Source organism: Emydura macquarii, unplaced genomic scaffold, assembly GCF_026122565.2.
Source record: "Emydura macquarii macquarii isolate MOO-44397 ecotype Brisbane River unplaced genomic scaffold, CSIRO-AGI_Emac_v2 contig_1045, whole genome shotgun sequence".
Lineage (NCBI taxonomy): Eukaryota > Metazoa > Chordata > Testudines > Chelidae > Emydura > Emydura macquarii.
This window is the reverse complement of record NW_027131182.1, coordinates 15,051,988-15,064,722: the sequence shown is the minus strand read 5'-3', so window position 1 is coordinate 15,064,722 and position 12,735 is coordinate 15,051,988. Positions and strand designations below refer to the sequence as shown.

The 12,735-nt window shown below is 37.1% G+C and overlaps 1 protein-coding gene across 2 annotated transcripts in view; it reads left to right on the top strand.

Moving 5' to 3' along the window:
• The window catches only part of LIFR (LIF receptor subunit alpha), a 76,680-nt gene extending 70,813 nt beyond the window's left edge, over window positions 1–5,867 (top strand). For both annotated transcript variants that reach the window (XM_067545552.1, XM_067545551.1), the window contains exons 17-20: window positions 710–871; window positions 1,962–2,055; window positions 3,537–3,615; window positions 4,204–5,867. In XM_067545552.1, the coding sequence (XP_067401653.1) occupies window positions 710–871; window positions 1,962–2,055; window positions 3,537–3,615; window positions 4,204–4,842 (974 nt within the window). In that variant the 3' untranslated portion in view covers window positions 4,843–5,867. The remainder of the gene's footprint in view (window positions 1–709; window positions 872–1,961; window positions 2,056–3,536; window positions 3,616–4,203) is intronic.
• Window positions 5,868–12,735: the final 6,868 nt, after the last annotated feature.

The window sequence follows — 12,735 nt, the reverse complement described above, 5'->3', positions numbered from 1 at the left end:
TTTACTGCACACTTAATTTGAGTTAAAACTCGAGTTTTGCCTTCAGCTTAAAATTAGGACTGTGGGCAGGCCTTAACTCCAGTATGGGGATGCTTTTAACTCAAGCTAGCTGGCCCATTAGGGAGTATAGGCTAAAACTTGAGTTAGTACAACTAGTCATCTGCTAACACAATGTAGAGTGGAGCTAGCCTGCCTCCATTCAAGTGTTGCTAAGTCTTCCAAGTCACAATCCCTCCCCATGTGTGAGACAGGACAGACAAATTCTCCCACAATTCATTAGGAAGAAATTCATAGAGTGACTCATCTTAGTGCAGCACTAAGAACCCTAGAATATGTCATCAGAAGTCTTTAGTGCAGCGTCAGTGTGGGCACAGCAGCTTGAGTGTTATTTCACAGTGTGCCTGCTCTCACTCAAGCTAGGCTAATTTAAGAGGAGTGACTCAAGTGTATGTAAAGTGAGCTATTTCTGCACTGAAGATATACCCTTTGTACTGCTTAATTAACACCCTGTTACACTACACAGGTGCAGTGGATTTTCTGCAGCATAATTCTGTGCTCATGATTTTTCTCCATTGAAAAGACCATTTTCCAGTTTAATATGAAGTTTGAGTTTTTTCATGCTGAGGTTTTTTTGTTTTTTTTTTGGTGAACATATTCTAAAGTGGTATATATTCTTCTTTTTAAAAAAAACAAACAAACAAACAAACAGGGCCTCCTGAGGTAATACCTAAGAATATTACTGACCTAACAAAGAAGTCTTTGAGAATACGTGATCTTCAAGGCAAAACAAGTTACCGACTGGACTTAAAAGCCTATACCATTGGTGGGATGGGCCCATCGAAGAGCCTGTATGTGGTGACAAAGGAAAATTGTAAGTTGAACATTCCTGTTCATGAATACTTCTAGCGTGGCAGTGCTTAAGTCTAGGATTACCATGATCTTTATCTTTGACTCATCTGATATCTTTTCCTGCTTAGCAGTCCTAGGCCTGTTACCCCTATTTATAAATAGCAGATCAGGGAGAAAATTAACTTCCTGTTACAGCTACTATGAAGCTCATAGTAGTGCTTATTTAAAAACTTCATCTACTCATACGAATGGATGGGTTCTGAACTCATAACTGCTTGAGATCTAATAGTTCTCATGGGCTGCTCAATGAAGATGTCCACTAATGCATGGTAGCTTTGAAAAGTGGTGGTGGGAAGCAAGATATTAAAGAGAGAGAGGTAATTGTGGTAACGACACAACTGACAAACAAATCTGTGGTACAGCCTCACTTTAAATAGTGTGCTCAATTTTATTCATCTCATCTCAAAACGCACAGCAGAAATAAACCAAAGAAGAGTAATGAAAATTACTAGAGCCACCTAAGAATGAAAAAATAGAAAAATGAGGTTTACTCATTTTGGAAGAAGAGTAAAAGAGGATGTGATTAAAGTGCACAAAATGACTCTGCCCAGAAGGCTAAATATGTACTTTAGGGGAGAGAAGAAGATGCTCAGTGATTTTAAATTCTAAACTAGGTAAAAGGCAAGGCATTTATGCAACATATAATTAATCTATAGAAATCTTTGCCACAGAATAGACAAATAGCTTGATAATTTTAAATAGCCACCTAAAATAATACAGTAAGCACCAGAAGTTATGCTCCCTGGGATGAAATCTGCAATCAGTCCTATCACCATGCAAGTGAAACTTAGCACCAATAGGGGATGAAACAGAAACTTCTTCCTTTTCTACACAATATTTCACAATTGACCAACTACATTATAGTAGGGTTTGTTTTTTGCAATGAACGATGTGGTATGGGCCACTGTTGTAGGCAGGTGTGGCTTGATGAGCCTCCATTGGTCTATGAAGAGGCCTGTAATATATAGCAATGTTACAAAAGGGTTGTTAGCCACAAACTTTGTTGGTAACTTGGAATATCTCTTACTATTTTTTCTTTATTTTTTCCCCAGCTGTGGGATTAATCATTGCCATTCTCATCCCAGTGGCAGTGGCTGTTGTGCTTGGAGTGGTGACCAGCATCCTTTGCTACCAAAAGAGGGAATGGTAAACACTCATTTTCAGTTAAATTCTTCTATTTGTTTCTGTTGAGTAATTTTTTGTGCTCCTGTGACGGGGTGCACTCACCTCTCATGAATGCCTCTTGTTGGCTGGGTGGGGTGCTGCAGTCTTCTTTTTCTCTTGGCACCCCCTGTAGGCTGCCAACCTCGGTAGGCAAGTCTTCAGTGGCTCAGCCTTCCGACCAAGTCTCACACAGTCTAAAATGGATGAACCCCTTCCAGGGTACTCAAGTCCAAAACAAACACAAACAAATGTCTTCCAGTTCCTTGGCTCAAGCTGGGCTCAGCCCCTACTTCCTGAGGGTGCCTACTCTCTTCAATCCTTGTTGGGCACCTTTAAATCTAGTCCTTTACTAAAAGCCCAAGAAAAAGAGTCTTAACTCCTCTTCAGACTTAGACCACTTCCCCACTGGCCGGTGGGAGGACCCAGACCCACCCACTGCTCTGGGTCCCAACCCAGGGACCCTGTAAACATCAGCCACATGCTACTTCCCTTAATAGTTGCTACTGTATTCCCTGGGCTGCTTCCCACTCAGTCCCATCACCTTCACCTGTTACCTTAGGGTTACAGTCGTTGGTTTTATATGGCGTGTCCTGGCTTGATCAGAGTCTCTCCCAAGCCTCCTTGCCTGGAGAGTTTCTCAGTCTACCAGTTGTTCCTCACCCTTCTGGTCCTAGCCAGCAACTGATCTGACAATCCCCTGCAGCTCCTTTTAACTGAGCCTGTTGGCTCTGATTGATTACTACCCTACAGCCTCTCTAAGCAGGCCTAGAGAGCCCCCTTTCATGGCTCCTCTCCTGGGGCAGGGTGTGATAAGACTGCGAGGCCTCCAGCACGGGGCCTCAGAGGGCCTGGTACACCCTATCACACTTCCCAAAACGTCTGAGGATCTTGGGGGGGTTTTACACAAGACCTTTGGGAGAGGGTTGGTAGTTGGGAGGGATAGGAAGGAAGTGAGGCCCAGAGGAGTAACGATTTGGCCACAAGGTCCCACAGTGAGTCAGTGACAGAGACAAAAGAACCCAAAGCTTCTGTTCACTGTCCATGCTCTTAACCATTAGCCCATGTGTGGGGAGCAGTAGATGGTCTCTTAGGAGCTTCTTCCCTTCCAACTGAGGCTGCACGCAGGGCCAGGTCTAGTAGAACCCTAATTACAATGTGTACAATTCCGCATACATTTAATTTGTGATCCACCCACAAGATCTCTTCAGTTTATAGTCCATTTTCAAGCTTTCAGAAACCTGAAGCTCCAGTGGAAGCATCAGAAGAGTCTGTATGTTTTTTTTACATGCCACCCAAAGCACGATTGTGTAAAGTGAAAGTTTTGACCAGTTAAAGTTTATACTCTGTGTATTGAGGCTTACAAACCTGATAATAACATTATGGCTGTTTTTCTTGCATTCTTATTTTGACATGCTTAATGTTGGTTGGTCATTTTGAAAGTTACTTAACTTTTTTCTATAAAGGATTAAAGAAACGTTCTACCCTGACATTCCAAATCCTGAGAACAGTAAAGCATTGCAGTTTCAGAAGAATATATGTGAGGTAATCTTCATTTTAATCCCATTTTTAAGCATCTAAAATGTACAGTTGTATCAAGAAGATATATGTCCAAGAGTCAATAAAAGTGATTATATGATCCAGTTTATTCCCAACTGTTAATTTAGTGTCCTCCTTGCATTGGCGGTAGTGAGAAGTGAAGGTATGGCATTCTCTCCAGCTCCCCTCCTTGCCCAGTAATAACAGTTTATAATTGGAAGTAAAAGTAAAGGCAAACTAATGCTTTCAGAGTAGATTACATAAGAAAGATAACAGGGAAATAGTGATTGTTTTTATATTAGAAATATTTTTTGGCAAAATTCAGGAATAGTTTTAAGTTGAACTTGCTAAAATATTTTTAAATGAGCTGAACAGCAAATACACAGACAGATATTGAGGAGTGAGAGGAGGAGAAAGTTGAATAGTTTTTAAAAAGTAAACAGTCACTCTCTTGCAATGAACAGATGGCGATACTTCTCTCAATTTAACTAAGCAAACCATAGTACAATATATAAAATAGCATTAAGTTTTCTTAATATCCAATTCTTTTGCATTGTCCTCACTTTACTTGCTTTTATTGTATGTTCTTTTTAGGGGAACGCAGCTCTTAAAACCTTGGAAATGAACCCTTGTACTCCAAATAGTGTGGAAGTGGTGGAAACGCGATCCACAGTTCCTAAGATAGAAGACACAAAAATTGTATCCCCAGTAGTGGATAGTGAGTTTCCTGAAGATGGGTATGACACAGAAACAGAAAGCCACGTGGTGGTGTCATATTGCCCACCAGTCATTGAGGAGGAGATCTCTAGTCCACCAATAGATGAACATGTGGGACCTTCTCAAGTCATTTATATTGACATTCAGTCAATGTATCAGCCTCAAGTTAAACCAGAGGAAGAGCCAGAAATTAACTTTCTGACAACAGTAGGCTATAAGCCACAAATGCAACTGCCTGTTAATGCTATGAAAATGGAGAGTCACTCATCCACAGAAGAGGACTTAGATGAAACGGCAGGCTACAGACCTCAAGCAAACACAAATGCCTGGAAGTTAGACTCTCCAGACTCTCCTATATCAATTGAAAGCAACAATGAAAATGCATCTTTTGGAAGTCCATGCTCCATTAATTCTCGACAGTTTTTGATCCCCCCGAAGGATGATGAAGACTCTCCCACACCTAATAACACAGGGTGGTCCTTTACAAATTTTTTTCAAAACAAACCAAATGATTAACAATCACAGTAATCTTCATTTCATCTAAATCTGCCGCTCAATAAGTTCTTGTTCCTAGTGTTGTCGTAACAGCATGGGTTATCCTTAGAGACAACAGAGTTTTTTTCATGAGCTGAATGTTATCACACTTAAGTTGTAGTAAAAGTGTTAATGTTCCATTTTAATACAGGCTAAAAATCCAAAGTTATAGAAGCTTACTTATTACATAGTAAGATATAGGGGGTTTTGAGGTTAGCTCTCCTCGTAATCCTAAACAAAGAACTCTGTCTACTTTCAAGTTGTGTTTCAAGGTCAGTAGGATCTCATACAACTTGTTATTTTGAAAGGTGTTCTGTTTCAGTAGTTAACTGGTTCTTGTTATGAACATTCAGAATGACTAAATCCAAACCAGTTTACAAACTATCTAGATGGGGGTAATAGGGGTAGGGAAACTTTCAGCCTAATAGTTGGAAATTACATGCTTAAATTGGTAGTTAATTAAATCTGTTTCCTCGACATTAAAATTAGCACTTTAATCTGTGTTTCGTTATAGTTCCATAGGTAAAAATATCATAATCATTTAACACTTTAAACAACGACTATTCATGTTTGTTGCTTGATAACCAGAACACTAGTTTCCGTACCTACTGTACAATGTTTATTCAATTTCTGACTCAGGGGTACAAACTTGGAAAATGAGTGTAACACCGATTTAAACCTCAACAAGAACTACATAAATGTTTAAACTTTCAGCATTAATTTTTTAAACCTTAAAACACTATATTTTTTTCTCTTTTGGTTAACGAGGTAATATTTCTTAACATATTGCACTAATGTGTTTTGTATTTTATAGCTGCAGCTCCAGATCTGCTGCCTCAAAGAGGTTAAGCATCTTTTTTCTTCTAGAAACACTAATTTAGACCATTAGTAATCCAGAACTAAAGTGCTGTGAGCAGACCACCCAAATGACTAGTCTCACTGGTTGCACCAACCTACCAGTAGAGTCTGCACCATAGATTGCATTTAGTAGCACAAGCTACCCAGCCAGATTTCCTCCACCATTGATATCTAGTGATGATAACTCTGTGAAAAAGGCTGGTCTTTATCTGTAATAGTCTCCACCAGGCAGGAAGCCTCTCCATGACTAATCTCAAGAAACTTTACCTACCAAACAGAGCCCTCCTTCCAAATCCTAGATGGAAACATAAGGTGGGATTTCTCCACAGGAAAGAGAGATCCCAGGCATGCTAATGTCACCCATGATTTTTAATAGCTATCTCCCCAACACTGGTCCCCTGATATAATGCTCTAATAGCAAGAATAGCATTTATATGTGCGTTAAAGAAATGTTAAAGATCATCGTCTTAGAGTACTTCTGCTTTCACTCCTGCATTGTATAAACCTGCCATAGACAGCTCTAATTGTAACACTTCACTGTATAAATATTAGATTGTGACAGATGCATCACAAGAACCAAGCAAGTACTTCACTGACTTTGCTTTTTAAATGCTTTATAACTTAAATCTGTTTCTAATTGTTAAAAAAAAAAAAGAAAAGAAAAAGGAAAATGGAGGGTCTTTTGATACAACATTGCAGCAAAACAGGGTGTCCTTAAGCTCTTAGCTGAATCCTTTTAAGGTCTTGATTTAAGCATTAATTTTGTGGTTCCTCAAATAATTAAATTGCAGAAATAGTTTTCTAAACGAAGCATTGACCCAGCCAATGCTGCTGAATTTGAGATCAGACCACAGCTCTGAAGGAGTGGGAGCAGATCAGGAAGTCAGGTCTACAAAATCATGGACATCCACTGCATGTGGAACTGTGATCTGGCCACCCACCTTAAACCTGATCACAGTAATAAATACTAAGTTTCTGTATCTGCACTCGCTCTTTTATATACCTTCAAATGTGGCAGAACTTAACATGATCCTTGTTTGGCTGAGTCACTTGGATAAAAATGAATGTCCTTCTCCAAGTGTTGAATTCCCCATTCTCTTTTCAAACAAACAAACAAACAAATCAGCCAAAAGACACTGGATAAATCAGATAGTGATTTTTATCTGACATAAGAGGACATTGATAATCAGCTTGCTGAGACTTGAAAGGCAGAAAACAAAAGAGGGTATTAACCTCTTCAAACCTGATTTATAGTGAAGTCACATTGCTCCAGCAGGTGATCAGAGAACATCCTGTCTTAGGGACTAAGCGTGGGGGGGGGAAAAGCAACTCCGAACCATGATCTATTATCAAAATGTTCATTGACTTCCCAGATGTGTAGAGGGTACCAGATTTTCCATCAGGATATGAAGAAGGTAACTTTAAAGGATGGGCTGTTAAAACACAGTAGATTCTTGGGAGACATTTATTCTGAGCCATAATGCAACTGATTTTTGAACTTCTCAGAATTAAATTAAATTTTTCTTGGGATTTCTGTACTTTCCTACAAGTAACTCACTTCCTAGACATGGTAGCTAAATGAGAAACTCCACAATTGGGGAATACCAATTGGAAGAAACTCTGGTGGTGGCCTAACTCAATTTTTGTTAAGAAACGCAATTAGGTACCCCAAGGTCTTCATTTCCTGAGCGTCATATGTTAAAATTTCTTTTAAGGATTAACAGTGGCAAAAAGCCCTTTGCAAATAGAAGTTTCAACTCTATTGCCCTTTGCAAATAGAGGTTACAAGCAAACACAGTACTTTGTGCTGCATATACTTTACTATTTTCATTAAACTTTGAACAGAATTATTTGAGGTACATTGCAGATGCTTTGAATGGGATTATCTAATCACTTTCCATGTCACGTTGTTTACAGACCTGCTATTACAAATGCCAATTTGAGGCATTGCTCTCCCATTTCATATATACCTAGTTGGCAACTGACGGTTTAACCCTTTTTTACACAATCTGGGAAACTGTCCCTGGACAAACTCTCTGGCACTGATTTAAGAGTACAGAACATGTTCTGTGATGGGGAAAAAGTTTATCTTAAATCTGCGACAAAATCTCCATCACTGCTGTGGCAATGTGATGTCTTTACAGAATCTCTCTTAGTTTTCCAGTAGGTAAACTATGGGACAGATTTATAAATATCCTGATACTTCACTAAATGATAAATCTTTGGCTGATAGCTTTTGACTCTAGGAATACCAAAGTTAGATTCAAGTCAATCAAACTGTTGCCCAAAATCATTAGTATTTTGTAATCAGATTTATAATCCAGTTTTAGTTTGATTAGTGGACATTTATAGGTTTGTTTGTTTGTTTTTTTGCTATACTCAATATTTATGCAAAGACAAATATTGAGCTTTCATCTGTTCAGAGTACCATTATATTGCATTTCTTTTACTTCACTTACCTGGATATAGCGTTTGGTAATCTCCTGTATTTATGTAACTATCCTTTTTTGTTTCTCTTATACAGTTGAAAAAATAATTAAGTGGATTTGCTCTAAACAGAAGATCAGTTAAACCCATCACAGATGAAGTATACTATACCTACTCTCAGGTTATACTGTGTGTTTATTGAGAGTAAAGACAACAATATTGGAAATAATTTGATTTCTGAGTGATTAGGGAGCACTTTATTTTTTTAGAGTGCAGTGCATTCTGCATTGTGACCTAAACACTCACAAATGAAGTGCTGAGTATTTCTTCTTTTACCAGCTACGCCACTTTACTTGTTTAAAATGTAATTTAGTTTCATTTCTTGCACTGGTTTTTTGGGGCACTTTCTGATTTTATGGTTTATGGCCAAGAACTCCTATTCTCAATGCAAGGGCTTGAATACCCCTTCACATTATGCCCCTGTAATGGGGATGAGACAGGTAGGTGAGAGAGAAAGGTGTGTGTCTATATGCAGTATATGCACACACCATATACAGTGTGTTAAATTGTTACAACCAGTTAGCAGCTGTCTTCATGTGCCAGTTACATGCTAGTTCACTGATATAATGGAGTACTATGAAAGCTACTTCAGATGCCTGGTTTAAAATAAAGATTGATGTTTACACTAATTGCAAATGACAGAATTTCCAGGAAAAACATTCAGGAAGAAGCATACCAAATTAGAGAAGATGTCAGCTAACCTTTGTGCTAGGATTGAATGACTAGTGCTGTTAGGTGACTGAATTTCTTTCCAAACCTGCGCTAACGTACACTAATCACTGAAGCACCTTAAAGAAAAAAGTAGAGGAATAACTAGTTTTCCATACCAAGGTCACTTTCCCTGCAGGGTGCTGTTTAACATCCATAAACATTAATGGGAGTTGTAAGGCTAAAACCTTGTGCTTCAAATGAAATTAGGCTCCTTAATTGGTGTCTTGTAGTTTCCCAATGAAATTCCTTTGTTAAGCTAGGATTGTTTTCCCCGTTTCTGAGAAGCATCTCATACAGTAGAAAATTCTGCATTTTCAACACATTTCTCTTTTTTTGTATCTCAGCCTTTGGATATATTAAATACCTATCAATTTTTTTATTTTAAAGCAGGAGAGTGGAGGAATACATTTTAGTTCCAAGAGGGAGTTGAACTTAATCATAAGGAATTCTGTCCATGCACACTATCACTCTTTTTTAGATCACTGCTAGTCTTTCAGTTTTAACACTGGTCAGACATCTAAGATGTTAATGGGTTTCTTAAAAAATGTCAGGCAGTTTAATTCTGGAGTAAATAATGCTACTGCTTTTGTATTTTGAGCCATGTCTGGTTTGTATCATTTTGTCTTGTGAAAAGGATTTTTGTATTGTTCTCTCCATTATTGAGCATTGGTATCATTTGATTTATTTGTGTGTACTCTCTAGTCTACATGTTCATTATTTGTGTTGTATTGATTGATACATGGGGGCTTGGAATCCTAACTGACCTGACATTTTAAAATGTTGGGGTTGTAAATTTGAATAGCCTATATATGATATACCTCACAAAGCTGGTTAATATACCATCACATGTTGTAAGCTAATGTTACAGATAGTGAATTATATCCTCTGCCACGTGTTCTCTGCATATGCAGGGTTAGGACCTGATTCTGCAAACACTTACTCCTGTATAAGTACCATGGATAACCCTCACTATGGTAACCAGTCCATTGACGTAATGGGACAATACACAATAATGAGCACCAAACCTGGTTGAAATTGTTTGCATTCTTGTCCCTTAGACTGAAGTCAATTGGCAGATTCAGCGTTTTTCTTTCTTAGAGTATGTCTGCACTTTGAGCTAGCAGTGTAATTCCCAGCTCAACATGTCTGCGCTGGCTAATGTCTTCTTGAGCTGGGAATCTTACCTCCAGCTGCAAGTGTAAATGTATTCTTTGTTTTACATGGTGGGAGTAGGGTGTTAGTTTCACAGAGAAGTGGAAGAGGGTACTTGTTTCCCTCTGAAATAGAAACTTGGGTTACTCTGAAGAGTAAAATACAGGCCTTTGAAGTAAGTTCACTTAAGCAAGACAAGTTTGGGACTTCTAGCCATTTAATGCAGCTTTAGATTGTGTGGTCCCCTAAGGCTGTCCCTCTGAGCCAAGCTCAGTTGAATGTGAAATTGCAGAATAATTGCAGAATCAAAGGAAATTTTATGCCTGAAGGGGCAGGATATCCCTGATAAAAATATAACGAGCATCAGTGCTATATTTTTAATCAATTTAATTATATTGCTTTTTTATTATTGTATATATTAAATACACTACAGTAATAGATGTGACTATAGTTCAAAAGCTTTATTGGAAATATACATGAAAAACATTAATATTGATTAGACTGGAAGAATCAAATGGATAACTGTGCTGTGTTTTACTATAATAAATAGCTAGCATATCCTACCTTATCATGTGAATAAAATAGTATTCTCAGTTGAAAATTAGTATTTAGTAAAAACTTTAGTTCAAATGGTTTTAATATCATTTCTGATTTTTTTAAAAAAGGTCCTAAATTATTTATGCAAATATATACTTGTACTGATACTGTACTTCCATATTGTATAAGAAGTCATCTTGAAATTCCCAGGGCATTTTTTTTGGAGAGCCCCACTCTGGCATGTGACCTTATATTAGAGGTGGACTATTTTCTAGAATGCTAGACTGGGGAATACTACCTGCACTTCCCACAACATGGTTACATTGTGGTTCATGTTGTTGCATGTAAAATATTGACCTGTGCAATGAATGTTTAAAGGATGCTGTCAGCAATTGTTCTTTAGACTGTTTTTGTTTCTGTAACTCTCAGCTCTTTAGAGTGGAGCAAAAACCCCAGATCCAAACACATCCAGACTTTGGAGTTTTTGAAATCCAAGCCTAGATTTAGGTCCAAACTTTGGTGTGTTTAAAAGTCCAGTCCACATGCTGAAGCTTGGGCCCATCTGTTACTTTTAAAATTTCCCTTAGCAGCTGGAAAACAGTTCCTTTCATAATATTTTTTTTCTTTTCCATTTGTCTAACACTGGATTTCCCCCAGTGTTTCTAACATAGCCAATATCTGTGATTTATTTTTCATGTTATGCAAACAAGCATCAAATGAGGCTATCAGGAGTGATCTTTTGTAGCCTTTGAAATTGTCCCAGCAGGTGTAACAGTAGTTTTGCCCACAAAATGGTAGCTAATTTCTCTACAGAAGGGAGATGAATATCCTGATGACTTTCAAACTATGGCTGACTAAATTTTAAGACTTAATTATTTCACAACCTTCTTTTTATTATGTATTACTTATGGAGATACTGCTAGATAAAATTTGACACAGTTAGGTTCTGTGTAATAAGAGAAAAAAATCAAAAGCTTAACATCAATAGAAATATTTTCATGAATTAAAAAATTCTAATTTGAACAATTTTTTAAAACAAACATTTGCAACTCAAATATTGCAGCATTGTGCTAAGGCATGAGAATCAGAGAGTTTAATTGATTAGAAATTGACTATAAACAAAAGTGAAACTTGCTAATTTATTTTCATTGTTCAAGTTCAGAAAAATTCTAAAAGTAATCAGTTCAAACAGTGAAAAGTCAAATTGAATTTAAAAAGGACTTTATTTTACTTTTGATTATTAAAGTGTTTGTAACATAGGCAAGGACATTCATTTTTAAGAATATATTATTTTTAATCTGGCAGTGTCTCTTTATATAATAGTATAAAATGAATGAATATGACAATACTACATTTCATACTGCTCCCGGAATGCTTGCAAAGCAGGTAGACTTTCACTTTTGACTGCTTAGATTCAGCTCTTGCCTAAAATCCCACCAGAATGCAATATAATTGCAATTCTTATCTTTATCCTATTCTGGTGCACAGATCAAAGGTTCTGGTAGAATTCTCCAGGTGATGAGAGAGAAATTGTGTTGTACTAAAATGCTGTTTAAAAAACATACTGTGAACAGGTTTAATGGGTTTTTTAGGTCTCTTTTATACCATATTTTTTACAGCCTAAATATTTTGTTTAGAAGTGTTTTATGTTTTTTACATGTATTTCAGTGGAAATTGTTTTTAATACTAATGAAAGATTGTCCACTAATTTAAAATTGTAATGTATAATGATAGTTCTGAGAATAAAAGGCAAAAAAGGAAACTGAGAAAAAGATAGTCAACTTTTACATTGTTCCCTTTACATTACATTTAATTAGAAATTTACCACTACAGTTTTCACTGAAATTGGCATAAATTATAATCTAATTTTCCAAATATGCTAAGTATTTAAAAGATTTTCTTCACAATTAAAACAGAATGATCACAAGGCACTTTAATAAATAAAGTTGAAATATACCAAGTAAACAAAATGTTGATTCAAAAAAAAATATCAGCAGTTTTATTGGATGAGCATCTAAACAAATGCATGCTTGAAAAGAGAAGTGTCACATCATGTTGGGAAACGTGATGACAGTATGGTATGCTACATTTATAACTAACCTAGTACTAAGATACCAACTTTTTGCATAC